This window comes from Tremella mesenterica, assembly GCF_000271645.1.
Source record: "Tremella mesenterica DSM 1558 unplaced genomic scaffold TREMEscaffold_1, whole genome shotgun sequence".
Taxonomy (NCBI): Eukaryota; Fungi; Basidiomycota; class Tremellomycetes; order Tremellales; family Tremellaceae; genus Tremella; species Tremella mesenterica.
Genome location: NW_006711225.1, coordinates 78,460 through 101,908, shown reverse-complemented (window position 1 = coordinate 101,908; position 23,449 = coordinate 78,460). Strand labels below are relative to the sequence as shown.

General features: G+C 46.4%; 3 protein-coding genes across 3 annotated transcripts; all 3 read left to right on the top strand.

The window, feature by feature from the left end:
- Nucleotides 1-8,053: 8,053 nt before the first annotated feature.
- On the top strand, nucleotides 8,054-8,840 carry TREMEDRAFT_58037 (uncharacterized protein; the record flags this gene model as incomplete). The annotated part of the gene is made up of 2 exons (XM_007001054.1): nucleotides 8,054-8,771; nucleotides 8,803-8,840. 2 exons carry the CDS (start codon nucleotides 8,054-8,056, stop codon nucleotides 8,838-8,840), a joined length of 756 nt encoding a protein of 251 aa, XP_007001116.1.
- A 284-nt stretch (nucleotides 8,841-9,124) lies between these two features.
- Nucleotides 9,125-10,933, top strand: TREMEDRAFT_58036 (uncharacterized protein; the record flags this gene model as incomplete). Its single annotated transcript, XM_007001053.1, has 4 exons — nucleotides 9,125-9,208; nucleotides 9,317-9,378; nucleotides 9,489-9,589; nucleotides 9,633-10,933. 4 exons carry the CDS (start codon nucleotides 9,125-9,127, stop codon nucleotides 10,931-10,933), a joined length of 1,548 nt encoding a protein of 515 aa, XP_007001115.1.
- A 1,911-nt stretch (nucleotides 10,934-12,844) lies between these two features.
- TREMEDRAFT_58035 (uncharacterized protein) lies at nucleotides 12,845-14,539 on the top strand (the record flags this gene model as incomplete). The annotated part of the gene is made up of 1 exon (XM_007001052.1): nucleotides 12,845-14,539. One exon carries the CDS (start codon nucleotides 12,845-12,847, stop codon nucleotides 14,537-14,539), a length of 1,695 nt encoding a protein of 564 aa, XP_007001114.1.
- Nucleotides 14,540-23,449: the final 8,910 nt, after the last annotated feature.

The following is a 23,449-nucleotide window of genomic DNA, read 5'->3' as shown; positions in this document are numbered from 1 at the left end:
TTGATTTATCTGAGAAGATGTCAGCTAAAGAAATGTGGGATTACTGCTTGAAAATGCACATAACAGCCACGAACGAGAATCAGAGAAACGTCCGTCAAGCATTGTTTAGCTATGACTTGAGGGAGGATGCGACGGCCAAAGAGATGGCTAAGCATGTAGAAGATTTCTCCAAGACAATGGCTGAAGCGAAGTTGGCAGGATTGAGAAGTTGGCAGGATTGAACTTTGACTCACAGGAACGAGCAGGTCTATTCCTCAACACCATCCTAGCACCAGCATACAGGATCATCCACCTAGAACTAATGTCCGTACCCGAAGAGGACAGGACCTGGGACAAAGTATTGTCGATCATTAACGCCGAAACGGCGAGACGTAAAGCGCGCCCTGTTGGTAGGACCAATAGAAAGGGATTCGCGATGTTCGCCGAAAGGGATAAAGGAATGAGGGTGAACCGAGATAATATCTCTGATGGTCAGCCCAAGAAAGAAACTAGAAAGTGTTATAACTGTGACACTGTAGGACATCTAGCGAAGTACTGTCGTAAACCTAAAAGAGAGGATACGAACAGGAAAGAAGACGCAGATGGAAAGGATGGAGGTAAAAAGAAATGGAGGAATAATAAGAATAATAAGAAAGGACATACGGTCTCGAAGGATGAGAACCAGTCCAAGAATAACTCCAAAACCTCCTTGATGTATTCGTCATTGGATGGTGAACATGCGGCGTGGGCCGGGATGGCCATGTCGACAGAATCATGGTTCGATGATGACGAAGGGTACATGAGTAATATCGTATGGCCCGAAGAAATTGAAAACCCGTGGGTTGAGGATAATGAATGGGTGGGATTAGCTACAGAGTCTAATGACGTAAGCCACACTCGTGTAATCCCCACCTGGGTAGTGGATAGTGGTGCTACTCACCACATAACTCCTCACAGGTTGATAATGACCAATATTAAAAGACTAGTGGAACCGAGAGTGTTCGGACTAGCATCTGGCAAGTCAATGACGGCTTGGGAAACAGGTGATATTAACCTCGAACTAGATTCAGGACAGAAGATGGTACTGAAAGATGTACATCACGTCCCCACAGCAAAGATAAGTCTTCTCTCCCTTTCTAAGTTACTCTCATGGGGGTGGAAGGCGAATCTAAGCAGCGGTGGTGGATGGATAGGTAAAGGTAAAGAAAAACTAGGTTTGAGGAAACATGACTCACTGTGGTTGGTACGATTTGGCAGAGCAATGTCTGCCGCGATGATCGTGATATCGACACCGAAGGCGACTTCACCACTCGAATCTGAGCATCAGCGACTCAGACATATAGGTGTGGATAAACTAAAGAATCTAGGTAGACAGGGACTATTGAAGAAGGACTGGGACACTTACAAGAACGATCCCTTTACGACTGATAAATGTCCCGCCTGAATGCAGGCCAAGATAACACGTCTACCGAAGAATAAAGAAGCACCAATGTTAAAAGGAGATGGTGAAGGAGTAGGAATGGATGTCAATATTACTGGTCCGTTCGGTCTGGCGATAAAAGGTGAACGATATTTCTTCGTTGGTGTAGAAAGGTGTTACGGGGTAACAACGAATCGAGAGGACTCTATCGAGTTCGACGGATTAGGACAGAGGAAAGCGGGAGTTGGAGGCAGTGCTGCAGTAGGTAGGGACGGGTTTTCCCCTTTCGAGATTTCCCCACTGGGTTTGCTCAAAGCGGGTTTTCACCTGTCCGAGTATGTACGTAGACGCTTGCAGCAGGAAGGGGACAAGGATGAGGATATCCGTAGACAGTATATAGTACAATCAGCAAAGTACCAACTTTGCTGATTCTTCAATATCATTCTTTGGCTACATCAATTGCAGAGGAGACACGATCCATCACATAGCACCAGAGACACATAGATTTCCACGAGACTTCCATCGAGTTCGACCCAACCTGCGACCTAGTCATCGTGTTTCCAGTACCGTTACAAAAGGGCGAGTCGAATTGTATTCGCTATACCAATAACGACTAAGAACGAAGCATCTGATATCGTTCGACAGTGTATTTCGAAATTGGAGAAACAGCTTGGTGAAAGAGTGAGGGTGATTAGGTCTGATGGGGGAGGTGAATTCGATAGTCTCGATATGAGGGAATTCTACCTGTCAGCAGGGATAACCACTACATCACACCAAGATACACACCAGCATTAAATGGAGTGGCGGAGAGAATGATACGTACCTTGAAGGGGATGGTATCAACGATGTTGTTTGACTCAGGACTACCGAACGAATATTGGTCCTATGCTGTCAGATACGCCGCCATTATAATCATGAAAACATCGATTGGTGTCAGTGGTAAATCAGGTTGGACGTCACTCACATGGAGAGACACAAACCTAGATAGCGTGTGGAGATTTGGTGAACGATGTTTTGTTCAGATACCGAGGGAGACAAGGTTGAAGTCTAACTTCACTATTCCTAGGGGTTCGTCAGCCATTATACTAGGTCAGGATGAGGGTGTGAGCGGTTGGATCGTTAGAATGGACGGATCGGGACGAATCGAACACTCACAAGACTTTCGTCGCTCGACAGGACAAATGGTGACTACTAGAGAGTCGCCAGATGTCATCCAAACCCCTCTCGACGCCATCGAAGTAGACCTAAACCCCGTTGTCAACGAAGAAATTTTCCCTGACGACCGCTCAGAAAGTGGCGAACAGGAAAATCTCGATAATGAACAAGGAAATGATGTCGATAGAGACAACTCACCTAATACAGGTCCACAACCTACTTAAAGACGACGTGGACAGGGCATTTGGGGAGGAAATTGGGTCTATGAGAACGATATCGTCGAAAACGAAAGAAATGATGAGGAAGGAAGAAATGATGGGGACGAGGGGATCGTGACGACACGTCACAGACAAATTATTCGACCCCCCCACCGTTTTGCGGGCCTAACAGACTCGTTCCTAGAATTTGGTCGCGAGCCTAATAGGTTAGTCGCACTCGCCTCTATCGCAGGTATGGAAAGCGACACTTCTCTCATTGATCCTATCTCTCCTGAAGAAGCAGTAAACGGCCCAGATGGTGAGAAGTGGCTAGAATCCATGGAGAAAGAGATATCCAACATAGAATCTAAGGATACATGGGTGGAGACGGTACTTCCACCGGGATGAAAAGCCATTGGATGTAAATGGGTATTCAAAGTGAACACAGATTCTGAGGGAAACCTACTAAAGTACAAGTCACGACTAGTAGCCCAAGGCTTCTCACAGATACCAGGTGTCGACTACGAAGAAACGTTTGCACCTGTAGGAAGATCGGGATTGTTGCGAATACTCTTGACTATAGCAGCAACCGAAGATCTCGAAATTCATCAGGCCGATGTCGAAGGGGTGTATTTAACCAATAAACTCGATGTCAAAATTTACATGAAGTATCCCAAGGGGATAAAACTGAAACCTGGATGTAATACCTTGAAGTTAGTAAAGTCTCTTTACGGTTTAAAGCAATCGGGTAGAACATGGTGGATAGAACTCGGCGAAGGATTATCTCACCTAGGTTTTTCAAGAATCGAATCAGATTGGGGTCTTTACTACAGACCAGAAGGGAAAATCGAAGGAAAGGGAGCAGCAATACTGCTAGCCTATGTCGATGATCTGGTATTAGCCACGAAATCGAAGGAAGAAGCAAAGGAAATTTTTGATGGGCTAGGTAAAAGGTGGATAATAACCGACCTGGGGGAGATAAGTACCATTTTAGGTATGAAAGTAACAAGGAACAGAGAAGAAAAGACGATATGGTTAAACCAACCAGCGTACATTGATAAAATAGTTGAGAAGTTCCCTGAAAACGACTTACACCGAGACCGAAAAACACCATTACCTCTTACTGCAAAAAATCCTTCGATGTCGGAAGTGGGAAGTGAAGTTCGACCATTTCAAGAATTAATAGGGTGTCTACAGTGGTTAGCCACATGTACTTGACCAGATATATCCTATGCAGCCTCATACCTTGCTAGGTACCTCACCAAACCGGCGAAGAAAGTATGGGAAGAAGGGATAATGGTAATTACCTACCTTCGGTCGACTCGTTTACATGGTATTCGTCTAGGTGGCGAGGCTAGCGATCTAGCAGGATGGGTTGATGCCGATTGGGCAGGATGTAAAGACACACGACGATCAACGACAGGCTGGATCTTTATGATGAACGACTCACCGATAACATGGAGTTCGAAAAGACAAGCTACAGTATCGTCGTCGACAGTTGAAGCAGAATACATCGCGATGGCTGAAGCAGCGAAGGAAGCTCAGTGGTTGAGAGGATTACTGAGGGAAATAGGCTACGATCAGCTAAATCCTACTGTATTAAATTGTGATAATCAAGGATCGATATCACTAGCGAGGAAACCTGGTACTCACCAGAGGACAAAGCATATTGATATTCGACATCATGCTCTTCGAGATCTAGTCAGTAGCAAAGTTATTGAACTAGAATACGTCAGCACTGTCTCTCAGAGAGCAGATGTACTCACGAAGGCTTTAGGTGGACCAGTACATTCGGTGAATATGTCAGCGATACGGGTAGAACCACCGAAGAAGAAAAAATTGGTTCAGTATACGTGACATTAGATGATGACAAAATTATCGATTACGATTATTCTGATTTCGAGGATCTAGGAGATCTATCAGGCGGTACAGAGAACGAAGTGGTACTAGAGAACGAAGTGGTACCAGAGATAGAAGCAGTACCAGAGAGAGAAGTGTGGGTGGAAGGAACTTCAGAGAAACCCACCGAAGATACCACCGAAGGAAAAGTTCTCGTGAGCCAAAGTGTAAAACTTTCAGATGTACCTAAGAATGTGAGTAATTCTAAGATAGGTCAGAAACCACCGGTAGAACCTAGAATTGTTAGAGAGATGAAAGAGAAGGGACAGAAGAGAAGGGAAGGACGACTACATAATGAGAAGAGAGAGAAAACTACGTATTTCCCCTCTCCACATCACGACCCCTCATTTCGTCGTCCAGGACGTCTCTTATCTCCCCTTCCCACGTCTCCATCTCGTGGATCATGTCGAATAAGGAGGCCGAGGCCCCCTGTCCACCACGAGAGGCGGACGCCAAGAGATACCGAGCGTACAAAATGGTCGACAGCAACGTTCGGAGATATAACATCAACATTGGAGATAATTCGAGAAATCAGTCTAGATAATGACAGAATCAATAAACAGCGTACCTTTTCTCTCGGACTCCCTCCAGAAACCAACCATGAGAAACCCACAGCGAGACATAATGATAATTCTTATAAAAATAAAGGTTTTTCGATGAGTGGCGAATCTATGAGATATCGTCAGCCAGGACCACGAACGAAACTCATCGATTCTCGGGATTTTACTAGCAAACCTGAAGTTTCAAGAAGTAAACAGGATAGAAGGAAGTTCAGAGAGTCAGAAATGAGTGATAAAAGTGGAGAAAGACGAAAGGTGGACATACCGTTATTTGGAGGTAAAAGTGATGAAGTAAAAGGAAAGATAGAGAAGAGTGAGTTGTCAGTGGTGAGTGGTAGTCACGTGTCAGAGCGGAGCCCCGCGGGGGGCCCCACAGAAATTCATTTCACGATTTCACCTACCACTACTACCACACATATAAAACTCAACGTTTCATCATTACTACCTTCTACATCATCACAAACCTCGCCGTCGCCATCGATAAATCGTCGGGGACTACTGCAGAGTCGTGCATTGTCCCGTGGGGGAGTGTTAGCCGATAGAATCGGGCCAGGACGGCCGAACCGCCGTTAGAATTACCCCTTCCGTCGAATATTTCTCCGTTCAACTTATCCTCTGAACTTTATTCGATCGTCTCTGGTTTTATGCGTGTGAGTGGAATGTGATAAGTATAGAGACATGTAGAATTGATGCATGCTCTTTTTCCCCTCTGTATTACCATCTAATTATCAGCAAACACAATGGTGGGAGATAAAGCGCACCGATACATCCACATCTAGCTTGGTGGTTCATGTGGGAGGTTCAGTTACATGGAGGGCATGGCTTCACAAGCTCTTGTACGTGTTTTATGACATATGTGACTCCAAGCCAGACATTGGGTACCACAGAGAGTAGTTGCAGCCATGACACAGGCTTGAGAACGTGAGGTGTATCTCAGGGGGCCCACTAAACCTTACACTTCCTACCTTCTTGCCCCTCACTTCTGATCACCGCAAACTAGATGTGAGTTGTCTCGTTTGATACTAGTCAACTTCTTGGTGTCCCATACAGAGTTTCTCACCTCAACCTTTGTGCAACAAGAGTACATATCTTCTTGTTCTTTTGCCTTGCAGGACACCAGCTGGAGACATGTCCAGTGGAAGCAGTGTGGAAGATCTTTTGCATGAAAGAGCTCTTGTTTGCAAAATAACCAGTGACAATGTGGAGTAGAATCCTCTGTCCAGCTCTTTGACGTTCCTCGTACTTATCACATGCTGCTCATACACTACAAATACAAACGGACCCCAAAAAGCTCAGAACATAATAAGATGAATGGACAATGTGACGGATGGGGTAAGTCTAGAACTCTGTCACGAACTACGTCGTGACACCTCGATTACTCCACCAGCAATGACCCTCCTTTGACCATCAAAACCCCCATCACGCCTTAACCTCTTTACTCTACACGTAACTCAGGACTTCTGAGACCAAGTACGGCAAAGTTAGACGGAGTTAGGCTAAGTAGGGACAATGGGAGCAGAAGTACGGCGAAGTTAGATGGAGTTAGGCTAAGTAGGGACAATGGGAGCAGAAGTACGGCGAAGTTAGACGGAGTTAGGCTAAGTAGGGACAATGGGAGCAGAAGTACGGCGAAGTTAGACGGAGTTAGGCTAGGTAGGGACAATGGGAGCAGAAGTGCGGCGATGTTAGGCGGAGTTAGTCGAAGGAGGAAGAGGATGGCCGAGGACTCGGGGAAGTTGGACGAAGTACGTTGAAGTACGTCAAAGCGCGAGAGGGTTGGATGAACGTCTAGGAGGAGTAGATAATATTAGCTGAGAAGATCGCTGAAGTTCTTCAGCGATCCTTGATTGTTGTCAGTAGTGAAAGACAGATAGAGATAGCTATTTACAAATTGAGATACATCGCCATCAGTAGAACAAAATCCCAGTTAGAGTAACTACGCCGAAGTACGCCGTAGTTACACCCCTTTCGACGTCTGCGCCCTCCCGGTTGGGTGAGACATCGATTTAGAAGGACCAAGTTAGCCGAGGTTCGTCGACCGTCGGTCTGTTAGAAAGTAGTTGTTCGACGGGCGTGACAAACTCCCAATTAGGATTTTGCAGCCTGATTATTGTTAGGACCAGACAGTGTAGAGAGTCTGTGTTGCTTGTGCTATGGCCGTAGAGGCCTTGCAGGGGGCAAACCTATTGATGTAGATCATCTAATGGACCTGGAAGGTTATTGAGATTGAGTGGCAAAAGATGATGCTGAAGAGTACAAAATACATTTGACAAGGGGACTATGGAAATAGAATGTTTCTATGTAAGGCAAAGGGGGACAGAGTGATGCCAATGTGAATGAGTAAGGTGGGAAATGGTTATGGGGTAGAAGAGCAAAATAAGACGGAGATGATGTGGGACACGGGGATCAAGGAAATGTATCATGTGGTGTGAGACAATGGAAGAGGGGTAATAGGAGAGGACACAGTTATAGAAAGAAGTAAGACTACTACACTCCCATAATCAGGTGCCCGTGATCCTGACATTATCGACTAATATCGTACCTTGGGGACATTACACTAGTGACGACGGTAACATCACGTACGAGCACTATTCTGACCAGTGGAGAGCCTGGACCAGATTTCCGATCCTAACGGAACACCAGAACAACACGGCGAACGCCGCCGGTGCACGGAGGATTGTTTCCCTGACAACTCGTCGGTTGAAAGGAGTGATCAGTTTGCGTCATCCAAGCAGGGCCTTCGGAGCGGTCTCTGAACTAGGAGTATACATAGCTCTACACCACTGGAGGTTCCCCTCCTACTGTACGCCACTAACAATCGACTGCACGCCTCAGACAACAGAATGATTTCTTCCCAGCAAGACATTGCTGGACCATTTACATCAGAGCAGACGCGAATGCTGACTACATGGACACTCCACAAGCTCCGAGATGAATCACCCCTGATGCGTGACAAACTCGCCACCCATGCTTTTGTGGTGCGGAGTCAGACCTTTGAACCACTCACCCCGGGCCCATTCCTCCGCTGGGTGGGTCCAGCAATCAAATTGGAACGCGGAGATGAGATCAGTGAAAGCGAGGACAAAAGCAACGTTGAAGCTCTCCATCGAGGTATACAGTTCACACTTCGAATGTGCAGCATCCTTCATAGAGAGACGAAAAAGAGCTGGGAGGACTATCTGAAAGATACAGCGCCATACGCGCAGACTTGTTCAACCGCTCTGGTGGCTCTCTTACAAACAGGAGAACCTACAGGGTATAAGCTATATCCCATGCTAGAGGTTATGGATCTGATATTGTGTGAAGCTCAGGGAGTCGGTTCACACAATCGTGAACACTGGATTCAGTGGATGGATCAAGCTGCGAGCTTGCTCGTTCGAAATTCCAAATTCATTCCGGCTCCTCTCCGAGAAATGTTAGAATCAGAGGTCAACAGGTTCTCCACCTACATTGACTGGGCCAGACAATGTCCAATACAGAGATTTCAGAGCTTTGACAAAAGCGTTTCAAAAGACCCAAGTGCTGACGGCTCATACGTGTCGGAGGAGGACATATTTACAAGTCAAGCCTACGTATATAAGCTGACACAGAGTCAGAATCAGCTATGCCAGCCAACTTCTTGGTGCCTAGTTCCAACAGATCAAGGAAATGTGATAGACCACATGTTCTACATCCCAAAGTATGTTGCCTACTCTCGGTCCCCTGCTCTGACGTACATTGCAAAACACCTGACAGATATGAAGATCAGTCCATTGGAGAGAGTGATCAAAGAAAATCCTACAGCGGTCTCAAAAGCCAACTTTGATATGCTTAGGGACAGCATTGACAGTTCCCTGAAGTCACTGATGCTCATATATACCCGGGAGAACAGAATAGAGACAAATTCTGAGAAGTTGGAACACTTGGTACACAACATGGCAAGGACAAATGCTGCAGCAGCTGTTGTACTCATGCAAGCTTCAGGAGGACGTTCAAAGCGAATGCCCTGTGTTCAGCAGGTTAGTCTGAAGATGATAGAGTCCTGCAACGAATGTCCATCCGTCTTGAGCAGCCACTGGCTGACAGGGATCAGCGACACGGCTGTCATCATGAAGCAATATATCAAGGAACATGAATCTCTTGTAAAGGGAGAGGAAACCCTACACGCCACACTTGGCACTCTGGAAGCGTATGTTGCAGAAGTCAACACTCGTGCCACCTCAACAAAAGATACGGAGACAAGACTGAAGGTGGATATCAGTGACAGAAATATTGGGAGTCAAAGCTCACTATCATCAGGTATCCAGCCAGAACAGAAGCCACTGCAGGGGGGCCAGAAGAAGAAGAAGAAGAACAAGAACAAGAACAAGAAGATGACAACGACGGAGACAGCGGGGCCGGTGAGCGGGGACATGTCAGTCCCGCTGACATGTTTGAATCCAGACAAAGCAAACAGTTTCAACAGGGAGAGTGTGACTGGTGTGGATAATCAAACCATCATGGTTGGGAGCCATTCTGCTCTCAGTGAGATCAACGCAGTGCCACCAGCTCCAGGCAGCAATAACGTCAATGATTCTGAGCACGTATCAAAGCTGGACGTGAGCCTACATGGTGCATCAATCAAACCTAGGAATACAGATGGAGGACTTGGAAATTCACAGACTTCTCATCTGCTCAGTGACCATGTACCAGAAGACAAGCATCAGGCTTCTGCTCTCGAGGTCTCTGGTTCAAGCAAGGAGATGACTGAAGCACCTTCCAAGATAGAAAATGGGTTCCATGTCACCTTCTCTGACAGGCAGTCTGATAATGAGGGTAGGTCTCTGGATGAGGAGGAGTGTAAGCCCCCGAGTTTGAAAAGTAGAAGCAGGGGAAACAGTGGTGGAAAATCCTCCCCAATCCCAAAGAGATTGCCTGATGTCCAATGCCGTGTGGCCAATATGGACGCAATAGCTACAGGTAAGACAGCTGTGAGCCATGATAGAGAGTCAATCTCGCCCCTTGACACCCCCTTGAGTTCCAAAGAACATTCTATGGATCTGCCTGTTTCCTTAGAACCCAGTGTCCCAGGAAATGTTCTTCTAAACGGCCACCCTTCTGCACCTGATGGGTCTGTACAGATGAAGTACTCTAGGCTAGTGACAGCTGAGTTGGATACCAAGTATGAGCTCACTGTTGGCGTGGAAAGCACAGAGAAATGCACACTTAAGAAGGTCAAAAGCTTACCGACCCTGCCAGTATCTTCCACGGGGGTATATACTCCCGGTCGAGATCGTCGGAGAGCGTCAATCTCTCACCTCATACCAAGAGATAGACACCTACCGTCACATGACGCTTTGTCGGATCTCCCGGCAGCCGTCGATCAGCAAAGCATGATCACATCAGGGGATGACCGCAAAGAAATTGTATTTCCCACGCTCAACTCAAAGATCATTGATGGGGTGGAGGAAGACAATCCACCTGATATACATGCAGGTTCAGAGGAAGAACCCACAGGTGATTATTATGGCAGCGGTTTCCCTGGTATCCCACTCTCTTTGACAGAACATCCCCGTGTTGGTGACGGGGAAGCAGCCACATTCGTCCCATCCTACCCCGTTCCAATGGCCCCTACACCCTATGATTGGAGAAGGAAGGCTTATACTGGAGTGTTTGAATATCCACAAGGGTATCATAGTGATCCGTCCTTGTACTATCAACAAGGGCAGCCACACCCCAGACCTTATCCCCCTCCAGGACACTAAGATGAAGACTTTCATGTAAGAGAGAGGGAAAGCAGGCTTGTTAGTCAGTAGTTACCTGGGGCTCAAGACGGGATTGGTGATTGTGAGTCTGGTGCGGTATTTGGCATGTTGAACTGCCCAGTATAGCAAGAGCGAGTTATCCTTGTCTACAGTCTTTCTAGACCTCTCCTACTTGCTGGAGTCTCTCACTTACTCTAATTACATAACTAAGGAATGCAAAAGATGGAGGACTGACCTGAAATGGGTTAGCCTTACTCCAAGATCACCCCTTTGAGTGTATGTGTGCCAACTATTGATGATCTGTCACCTTCCTTCATTGAAACAAGGCTCTTCTTCCTTAATACAACCATCTTGGTAGATACCCGTCAGGACCAGACATCGAATAGTCTGTGTCAATGAGCTATGACAACGACGCCTTGTAGGAAACAAACCTAGTAATGTGGCATATCAAAGAGATCTGTATAGATCAATGAAATGTATATCAAATGATATAAGTAAGAGAATACAAAATACATTCCACAAGACATCTGTGAGAAAGGACTACTTCTATATAGTAAAAAGAGAGCGGAGGGATACCAATGTGGGGACACGTGTCGGAATAGGAAAACCAGCGCGGATGCAGATGCAATCGGGGATTTCCACTTTTGCATAGCTGTTAACAGATTAACAGTCAGATTACCTCTGTGTACAAGGGCGGGACAGCCAAGTAGGGGCGTTCATGCAGAAAAAAGTCCAGGGGTTGAGTCCACCGTGTGGTGCTTAGCATCCGTACTGCTTGAGGGGGAGTGTTGGAAATAGGACAACCAGCACGGATGCAATTGGGGATCCCCACTTTTGCATAGCTGATAACAATACGTGGTCTGATAATGTAAAGTGGAGGAAGAGCGAAGTAAGACATTTGTTGATAAGCAGACACGGGATGTGGAAAAGTGGGAAGAGGTGGTAAGATATCAATAAGGCGTAGTACGAGAACGGTGTGATACCGACACAGGAATGGTCTACGGGGACGGTATGGTATCTGAATTGGTAGTATGACCACTAGGTACTACCCGTGATCCTGACAATGCCACTCGAACATCTTGGATGTGTGTTCTCTCCACATCAGTCTTTCTCACTGTGTCATCACCCATAAGTCGTTCATCTGGTGACATTTTCCTGGTGTTCCGTCATCTCTCACATCACGTGTCACCCTATTCTTGGAGGAATCTATCTGTACTCATACCAAGGGGATTCGAAAGAGTCAGGTCTTATTGATTGTCAATCTGCGTCTACATACTCGATGATTCAGATTGTTCCCAGACCTGTCTTTGTACTCATTGACCAGGGACGCTTGACGAGATAACATCTGATCAAGAATCAAGCCAGACCCCGCTTTCAATTCAGGGGTATTCCGTGCGAGCATCTGACACCTGAACATCTGATGTATTCATTACGGTAGCCTCTCTTCCATAGACAGAAACACTTGAAGTTCAATTGGTGTAAGGGGAACTACTCCTTCCAATAACCACATAATTACTCATGACTGCACAACACTCCTACCTTTTGTGCTTTCAACTAAATGGTGTTGTATGAATAGGTCAAATTGGCCATGATTGTAATTCCCAGGTTCAGGTGCAGTGGCGTCTTTACCTTCTTCTAGCCTTTCTGTCTTACTCCCCCTCCACGCTTTGTTCCAGTACTTGGTCATCCACAACCCCACAAGTAGCGGAAGAAGCAGTAAGCGCCACATTCTCACTTTCCGACCTAAATCCGCACCTTTGATCCGAGCGGAGATTGTTTCCCAATTGAAGCTCCATGCCCCTAAGACTCCTCATCTTCTCATGCTTGAGACTATCAGTAGCAGAACAATTTATACAATACTCTGACACATCTGTGCTTGATTCAATTGATTTGTAACGCACGGCTAACATAATGTCCACAGACTCCACACGAGAAGCACAAAAGCTACTGAGACGCGCTAAAACCTATCTCAATCCTAAAGGTTGGTCCATAGTGTTGAAGTCCACCAAGGATGGAAAGTCTGCAATTGCGTTGTTTGCAACTGTTTCCGGTACCAGAATTCCGTCCAGTGTATCCTTGAGAAAACCCCTCGCTGGGAGCCGTATTGATTGGGAGAAGGATTTTAAATTGCAAATGTCCACCAGTCCAATGGAACAAGTTGAGGCTATAGGTAAAGGTGTTGAGTTCATTCTGACCTTTGCCTCGACTTGCATTGACGTGTTGCAAGAGGTGTCTGATCCCCAAGGTTTGGCCCAAAAAAGAGATATGATTAACAGCGCAGGGGAGTCTTGGTTGAGAGGAGCTAGTTCTCTCCTTCAAGCTTCAAACGGGGAGATGTCAAGAGTTACACCCTTTGTTAAATCCTGCCTGTTGATGAGGACCACCTATAAGAAACTGGATGATGAACAATGCATCAAGATGTGGCAAAATTATTTGGAATACCTCAAAATATTGGCTTCTGATTATTTCAGACATTCAACGTCAGGAGAGGTCGAGACAGTGTTGCAGGCAGTGATCCAAACCCTATCAGACACAATAAAGTCCACTGTGTTTCCTCAGGAGCTGGTCCAGGACACTACATGGATGGAGCCAGCACCCGTGAATAGTTCCTCGGGCACAAATGGGAAAGAACAAAAGTCCGGTCTGAGCAAGGCTGAAAAAAGACGAGGAAAGGCAAGAAGAGCAAAGGAGCACCAACAGCAAAGGAAGGAAGCTGCAGCTACCATTGGCACGACTACACATGATAGTGGTGATGAACATGTTCAAGACTCTGCTGAGGTCAAGACTACAAGTGGTATTGTCACACCAAGAGAATCATCTTTTGGTCCCTCTAAGGATACTGATCAGTCCGAACGTTTGGGCCATCCAGATCAGGATCAGCTATCATGGACACAAGTGTCAAAACGTCAAGGCAGGGAGAGGGAGTACTTAGGAGGGGTGAATGTTGAAGAGGATCCCAAATTGAAAGTCCACCCTGCCAATCCTGATGAAACAAAGGTTGAATCAACATCTACTGAGACTACTCCCACAATGCCAGTGTTATTCATTCCGCCAGGGCTTGCAGACGACCTGAAGAGGTTGGGGTGGACAAATTGGTACAATGAGCACTTCCCTCTTCTTTCATCAAAATGTAGTCAGAATGATGTCAACAGCAAAGAGGTTACTATTAGCTCTCCAGGTGTGACTCCATCATCTTCTCCAATAATCAAGCCAGATAACACTATGGAAGAATCACAGGCAGCAACACATTCAGGAGATGATTTGTCACCTCAAAATTCAGAGATAATGCTCTCACCTTCTCTCCCAGAAACCCCTTCAGATGTAATTCCAAATGACCTTGCATGGTCTTCTCAATATGATGTCATGGTGGTGGTAACCCATCCGGGTGTTGATGCACCTGCTGCGTTCATCAGTGTTCCTATTGACCAAATGCAAGAAATATTCAGAAGCGAGTATCCTGGTGAAGGGTGGCAGCGGGCCTCAAAAACAACTACAACCTCTCCTGGTCATCAGCATGTTGGCCCTTTACTTCACATGACTCCTGGTGGTCTCATGGAGGTGGCTTATAAAGGTTATTTCGTATCTGGTGACAACAGATCTCAATAGAAAAAATATTCTTTTTGATAATCCATGACTAGGAAGCATCAAAGAGCTTCCTATGTACGAGGCTGAATATGGTACTTCTCGGGACAAGATTGTTACGGGGTAACAACGAATCGAGAGAACTCCATCGAGTTCGACGGATTAGGAAGGAGAACGGCGAGAGTTGGAGGCAGTGCTGCAGTAGGTAGGGACGGGTTTTCCCTTTTCGAGATTTTCCCACTGGGTTTGCTCAAAAGCGGTTTTTCACCTGTCCGAGTATGTACATAGACGCTTGCAGTAGTGGAGAAGAAACGGATACCTGTAGACAAGTATATAGTACAATCAGCAAAGTACCAACTTTGCTGATTCTTCAATGTCATTCTTTGGCTACATCGATTGCAGAGGAGACACAACCCATTAGCACCAGAGATACATAGACTTCCACGAGAGTTCCATCGACTTCGACCCAACCTGCGACTTAGTCATCGTGTTTCCAGTACCGTTACAAAGATCTTATGGGTCCTATTGTAGGTAGTGAAACAGAATGAGTTGCAGAATTAGAACTGGTTTCTTTGTGAAAACTCAATCAATACCTTGCATGTTGAATATGTAATGTATAAATATGTATACAGAGTACCTATTGCTAGGCCAGAATGTCAAACAATATTCCTTCTCTCAGTGCAGTCTGGTGTCCATCACAAACTATGTAGCACTCATATCTAGCCCATCATTAGTATCAGCACGGAACTACCATAAAAAAGCTTCCTCCATCTGTTGAGGACCAGTGTTGACAATATCATCACTTGTACAATTTTCTAAACCATTGTTCAGCTGGGATGGATCATATCATTGTTCATAAATCCCCTCTGTGATTCATTTGCTATGAAATACACAAAAGATATTCCCTCTTCCCTAGATGATCAAGTTACATGACTTCAACTGAGTCTCATAACCCACATTACGAGTGTTTTTCAATCCGTCAGAGATGATTCACAGTTTACCATTCTTCAAATGACCCATGGTCAATGTAGAGATCGTTCCGTCCGCTCAAAAATTCGCCCAGTTGGAAGTGAGTTTAATTAATCCCGATTCCCACACAGAAAAGATCATGTTACTGAGGAAAGAGACCAAAATTGGATGCATTGTTCACTTAACTTATCAAGGATGATAAAAACACATTACCTCTATTTCTTCTTCTTCCCTCGAGTCGACGCAGACTCTGGTGGCGGTACAGGTTCTTCCCCTTCGTAGAAAATAGCAGTGACGACTATCCTAGATCTTTTCAATTCCGGTTTAGGTCGATGAGAATCAACAATGTTACCGTGTGGATCGAGTGGGATCTAATTGTCAGAGACATCTCCTTCGTACACTGTACGAGTCACGTCGGACGGTAGGATTATTGGATCGATCAAGATGAAGAGTCATCGTGGAGGAAAGTTAATGACAAGGATGATATCGCGATACACTCATCGTAGACGAGCTGGAGGATCAAGAAGGGTAGCGAGAAGGAGAGACAAGACGAGGCATTTATGTAGGTTGGCGTTACTTATAGAGATGATATTGTGATACGCTCCTTGTTTGCCGGTCACAGGATGAAAGTGGAACAGATAGGGGGGCCACCGGTATGAGTGAGAGGGTGGATAAAGGGAGATTTGTGAAGAATGAGAGCGGAAGTATGGGGAGGACGACACGTATGAGCAAGAGGGTTGATGATAAAGGGAGTATTTAATGGTCTCAAAAGATAGTCGAAGAGTAAGGAATGAAACATCTCGGGGGAAAGAGAGGGGTTATGGAGATGAATGACGACGTTGACAAGGGGAACCAAGCGAGATTGAGGTTCTTCATGCTCAAACAGGGAGGTAGAAAGGACGGGGGAGAGAAATAATAAGAAATCAAGCTTAGGGACAACGAGGAATATGAGATTGAGGAGAATCCACACGGTCAGGACAAATCGAGCAAAAAAAACTCACCTTCGCTTCCTCTTTCAAACAACTTTTTCCAGGTTCTTTATCCCCTTTACCTCTTTCTAAATCTAATTCCCTACCTAATACATCTCGGATAATCACCAACCCTCTATCCCATTGTACCGCCTTATTCTTTCCCTTCCTCTCCCTCTCCCCTTCTCTCCCTTCTGTATCACTATGCGGAGACGACCTTTCACTGCTTTCAATTTCAGGGGATGATCGGACGGTTTTTATCCTTTTATTCGGTCTAGGAGTTGAATAATCATCATCATCACCCGGTCCTCTAATCCGTTGAACAATCTCAATCGTTGGTCCTCTTTTGATTCCTCTTTCCACTTGTTTCATCTTTGTCTTTCCACTTTGGGTGTCTTTCTTGCTCTCGGCATCATTACCATCTTCGGATTTACCGTCAAACTCTACAACTTTACCTAACACAGGAGATTCAGAACCATTCGGATCGACAGATTGTACGGATTGATTCGTGATTTCTGATGAAGATGGTGAACCGGACCTTCTTTTAGCTCTTTGACCTCTAGAAGCTTTCTTTTCCTCTTCTTCTTTGTCCAAAGTTGTCCTTATTTTACTAGTTGGTGATGGAGGTCTGGGACCGGGACGTCTAATGATTTGTCTTTCTATCGCACAGAGATATACCTCATTCTTAGCGGTATTTCTTGCTGTGGCCGTTCGAAGTTCTTTTTCCGACATGTCAGGAGCTATAGAAGGAACAATTATCGGTGTCTTGGTCGTTTTGGGTTGAGCAGGGGGTAGAGGTGGAACGAGAGTTTTGAGACTGCGTTTGGGTCTGGTAGATTTGGGTGAAGAAGTGGGTGATTTGGGTGTTTTGTTTTTAGGACTACGAATTGTCTTTTCATTTCTATCCGCCGCGGTCGATTGAAGGTCTTCTGGCTTTTCTTTCTGCGGAGTTGATTTGGACTGCGAGAGGACTGAAGATGCGATAGCGGATGAAGACACCAACTTGGAGGATTTGGAGAACGGAGAAAAAGGAGGTGAAATTGAGGAAGATGGGTGAGGTAGAATCATAGAAACATCTTCAGCATCGATACTACTCCCTCTCAACTCTGTCGATTGAGGTTCGACGGTAGAAGCCGATCGAGTAGCTGAAGCTGGTGGACCATAAGAGGGAGAAGGTTGAACTAAACCAACGTCTTGAGAGGCTGGTTTCTGGGTGAAGGCACTGACAGGACCAGTTGAAAAGGTTTGTTGACGTGGGGTAAAACGAGAAGGAGTACCGAGTTTGTACATCCCACTCGGGGTACCTATAGGTGCGGCGAGACCTTTTTTCCATGCCATCCCAGGTGAACGGAAAGAAAATGATTTGGGTGTGGATGTCACAATCGTCGACGAATATGAATCAGTGACAGTTCTCTGATTTTGAAGTTTCATCCTCGATGGTAGACCTAGGACGGGTCGAACGAGAACGGTTGTACTCCCCCCACCGTTGTACACGCTCGAAGTGGCTCCTGGAGTATTTTCAGAACTTCCTGATATGAAAGTATCGGTGTCTTGGCGGGACGAACTGAAGAAATGTGATATGATCGGAGGACCCATGGAGGTGGATGGTCCACTCGCTGCGACGACAGAGGTAGTCGGACCTAATGGTTGTCGGGTGGTGTGGACAGATGTGGGTCGTTTGAGAGGGTTCATTTCCATTGGCACTGCCTTTCGCGTCGCTGTAGTCACAGAGGTGATGCGTGCGACTGAGGGGGCTCCTAGAGGACGAGGTAATGCTGAAGTGGTGGAGTGTGGACGAACGTGGGATGGTCCCATGGACCGAGGAACTAAAGCCGGTCGAGGGACAGTGGTGGAATTGGGTAATTTAGACTTGACTGTGGCCAAGGTCTGCTTAGATGATGATATCTTACTAGGATGTTCACTCGGGGCACTTTGGTTGGTAGTTGGACGTCGCACAGATTTCGAAGGTGCCTTATTGGGTAAGACGGTCATATGTATCGATGAGCTTGACACATTTCTCGTGTGCCCTGCCCCACCATTCGTGTTCGGACGGATGGCATGACCAGAGTGTATTTCGGGTTTTGACGTTACAGGTTTATGCCTCGCCCGACCTCCGTTAGAGGTGGAAGGGGCACTGGAACTGGCAGTCGAGGTCGCCGAAGATGATGAGACAGTACGTTGAGGAGGTCCCATGGCACCAAGTTTGGTACTTACCGAAGCGTCCAATTGACCTCTTATTGAGATTGCTCTGGCAGCGGCGGCGGCTTTCTGCGTACCAGCGAGTTTCATTCCAGTGGAAGGTTTGAGTACTCTACTGCTCGTCTTGTTGGCGGGCATGGAGTGCGCAGAGTGAGAAGGAGGGGCGGCGACCGTTGTGTGCGAAATGTGGACTGGTGTTGGAAGGGTGGTAGGGAGAGGAGCGAGAGGTCGGGGAGTTTTAGTCTTTGGAGTCTGATGGGTCTTGACAGGAGTTTCTGGGAACTCCGTAGAGGTAATCAAGGAGGTTTTTACATATGACTCATCAGATTCGCGATTTGTAATGGTGAAAGAAGGACTTGATGGTGACTTCAGTTTCGGACTTGAAATCATTGATAGGCGTTGGGGTATATAAGGTGGAAGAGACAAAGGAGAAGAAAAGATTGGTGAGTTCGAAAGAGGTACATCAGATGATCGGAATGGTGAGAAATGTTCTCCCCTTATAGGTCCTGAAAAGTGATATTGCATGGGTGGAATGACGACTGGACCTCCTCTGGCCAATTCTATAGACCAATCGTTCTCATCATTTTCCTCTCGACCGTTTGTTGAGTCGGACAAGATAAGGGTGGATATATCATGTTCCGAAAGAATGTCCTCGGTGGGTTGAAGAGGTTGCACAAAAGGGGGAGTCGTTTGAAGATCTATGTCATCCGGATGATCGGATTCTTCTGTATTCGAAAGACCAAAATCCACTGGGGGAATCAGAGCAGAATCGTCGTTGATCGCTTCAGGGTCGGAGAAGTCAGAAAGCATCAATCCGCCCATATTTAATTGAACGACTGGATGTTAAGCATGACTCTTCACACGCGACTGACACATCTGATAAGATATGCTTGATAAAATCAACATGATCTAGCGCTCGTCAAAGTGAGATTTGCAATATGAACCGTTATACTCGCGATCAAAGCAAATGTTCGTTGATGAACAAGTGATAGGGCAGCTAGTTGGGTTGAAAAGTCATTGAACAAAAAAAGACCAGGGCTCACCTTCATCCAACTCCAAATCCAAGGCATCAAAGCCCATTCCGAGACTGAAAGTCAAGTCCTCCTCTGGCCCAATCTGCACTTCATCCTCACTTTCAACTCCATCGCCATGCACGGCGGTGTTTTCCTTGTCCGAATCACTTTCAGTCCCATGACCCCTTTCCCACATTCCGTCCTCTGCCGAAGAGTCAGAATGAGACTCGTCATCGTCGTTCACTACTATCCCCAGCTGCTCCGAGCTTTGGGGGGCGATGATTCCACGGCCTACACCAGAGGATTGAGGAATAGAAGTTCGTGGGTGGGAAACAACATGAAGCGAGAAAGAAGCATTCAAAGGTGAAAGACGTTGAGGAGATTGAGCATCGCATAACTTTTGTCTGCAACTCGAAGATCCAGCGATATCCTGAGATTCGGAGTCCCTGTTCTCTTTACCAGAAAGTAGAAGAGTCTTCCGTCGTAAGAACTCCCTAGAATCTCTTTTCTTCACTCGGGTAAGGCGTGATAAGCGTGGTCGATTCGAAGGAGAAGGAGGTAAAGGAGAGGGTAGGGAGGAGAGTTTAGCGAGATGATTTTCCTCTTCTGGGTCGTGTGATCCGAAGTAGACTCCCCCTTCTTCATCCGAGGAGTTATCAGTGTCGGTATGACTTCCGCGTGGTGACATTGAACCTATGGAACGAATCGATTGAGGCGAAGAAGGGAGAGAACGAAGATGACGAGAGGGTAGAGAAGGGGTTGATTGATCCGTCATGTTTATCGGTCCATTCGACTCGGGGGAAGTGAGAGGGTCTAGGTGATATCTCGCTTAGCCAGTATGAGTGACAGGGTACAGCACAAACGGTATGAGCAAGGATGGGATATAGGTATAGCGGGGGTAAGGGTAATGAGGGAGAGAGCAAAGTAAGTCGCGTTGCAGTGGAACATGTTTGTGCCCCCGTTTTGGCTCCCCTGATAAGCTCATGCAAGAGAATAATGACGTGTCATTCGGCTGGTAAAAGTGGCAGTGTGGCAGCGTGGCACTTGACCGCGTCCTGTGGCACTTTCCGAATTCACATTGATCCTTTGTTCCGCGCGCGCGTGCCCACAGTCAGCCAAATTATACAGGTATTAACATGCATGGGCACATATTGACGGATAAGACAAATGAGGGAATGAATAATGGACTTTTGTACATGGCATGTTGTGATTCAGATGGTACTACCAATTTCTATTGACAATGGTCGCCTCTTGGTCTAGTCCCTTTGATTCATGACCAGATGCAGGGTAACAGGGAGGAATCACTAAGGCGTCGGACAAGACGCCCCACTGGATTAGAGGATGTAGCTACCAGAGAATTGTGACTGCATCTCTTCTGAAGCAAATGGTGAGAGATGGGCCACAACAAGCTCTCACTGCCACTATCCTCAATGATCTCCTTGACTTTGGTGGGTTCTTCATCCGGGCTGCCAAGAGGGGAAGGGGTGGAACGGTTGTGATCAAATTGGATGAGCAAATGCCAAGAATCTTGTGTGTCAAGATCACTGGACTTGTCAATGGAGTCTTGTGAGAAGACTTTGGTTGTGTTCTCTGTGGTATCATCCTGTTTAAATGGTATTTCTTCAGCTTTGAGGAGGATTGCTTGGGTGATGGGCCTCAAGGCTATCTTGTTGACTGAGTTCTGCTCTGCAGCTTTATCATTTCCAGAGTTTGGATGGTCACTGTTCGTTGGAGTCCCAGCCCTAAACTCCACACCGAGTTCCTCGCCAAGCATCTTGGCAAGCTCTTCCTCTCGCTCTCTGGTAAGTCCCTGCCTTTCCGGGACGCTACAAGACAGGAGGCCTGTAAGACCTTTAATGAGGGCTTGCTGCTTTTTCATGTCTGTAATCATGTTATTTGCACTATCAACGGGGGCAATGTATTCAATGTGAAGACCCTTCATGGCCTCTGATGGGACTTCACTTAGCCACTGTGAGGCTGAAATCTTGGTACGATGCTCCAGATCAGGAAACTGTGGGATCAAACTTTTACTCTGGTGATCCGGCCCCCCAAAGCGCTGAAAACAGAGTGTAGGTATGTGTTATTCAGTAACAACTCTCGGTGTTGTGGGATTCCCAAGGACGTCATCATTTCTAAGAGGGTGGTCTGTTTGGACCTCTGGGTGATGGTCTGCCTTTTAGTGCAGGAGAATGGTGAGTCTTGGAAATTTGAAGGACTAATATCCTGTGGACAAATGAGCCTACAGTAGAGCTCAGAAGGAGAGTTTGGGTCAAAATTATCTAAGCTGTCAGAGAAATCTGAGCCGTCAAGTGTGTCTGAGCCGTCAGATGTGTGTTCTGTAGGCATGTTAACCAGCATCTGACCCGTGATTGTCATATCCAAATAAGTGCCCCAGAAATGTTTTATGGACCTCCACTCTTGATCAGTGATATTGGGCTCCGCGTACCGCATGGAAAGTTCCATACCGTAGAACTTGGCATCTAGGTCGGCTTTTATCCCCACCGCAGAGGCTGAGGAACTGATCTAACTTGAGATGTAAAAAGCCAGGAAACTCGGTAAGTAGTGTACCTCTACATTGTTGAGGAACCTCTTGTTTGAACCTTGAACACCTTCCACCAACTTAGCTTGACTGTTATCTGACGCATCTCGTATCATCTGGTAAACACAGGCTGGCAATTGAGGGAGTTTGGATAGATGTGGTTTCCAATACTTGGGCAGTAGAGTGCTTGCTCTCCAGAATGTTGGATCAGCCTTCATGCGTGCTGGCACACCATACTCATCGACCGTTGACAGGAAGTATCTATTCTCTTGGGGTTGATATGAGGTGTCATTCCCTGGTGGCTTTTTCAAATCTGAAGGCAATGATAGGATAACATAGTCAGATGCTCCAATATAAGCTGGTGGCTGTAGGTTTTGCGGGAAGTAACTTGAGATTGGGCTATTGGCTTTTGATAGCATGCTGGATAGAGACTGAGATAGTCGAAGTTGTATTAGGATGGAAAGGATGAATGTTCTCACATTCCAGAAGGTGAAGATTATATAGACCAGAGTTTCTCCTCAGATTCCTGATGGTCCTTCCAGTTTCTCATGAAGATGTTAAGGACCCAGCGGGAGATGTTCCACTCCGGAGTGGCACGGTTCAAAATACCCCTCTTGGACCCAGCCAGAGAACCATGCTACTCCGGAGGTGTCCAGACCCAGCCAGAGATTTCGATGCTAGTCAAGCAGAACTACTACCTCTTTAGTAAACATGGTTGACGCTTCTTGTCATTGATAGTCTATCACAGCATGCTCTGTAAGCTGTGTGTAAGTACACAACCACTTCAAGAGTGGCTCCAATTCCGTATGTCCATCACTAAACACTGACTCAAGGAGTACTGGTGTTAAGGAATAAGTCTTAGTTGGTTCAAGGTGGAAGACAAATCATGGAGATTCACTGCTCACATGTAAGGGAGTATGGAACATATGTATTCCATCTGCTATGTATGACTGTTTGTTCCTCCACATCTCAAATGATGATGACTCTCCGGCTGGGTCTGTCAGGGGACTCAGACCACTCTGGAGTGGAACGTCTCCCGTCGGGTCTGATGAGGTCCGTGCAGCTCCGGAGGGGTCCGTCTCCGGCTGGGTCCCTAACAAAGATGCTACTTTTCCCTCTGAAACTCTCTTTCAACCTTATTCGTGAGAATGTGAGAGTCTAGAATCGTCGCTGAAATCGTCGAAATCGTCGTACAAGGTAAGAAAGGAGGGAAGTCCGATCTCACGTTCTCACTCGTGTGAGACCT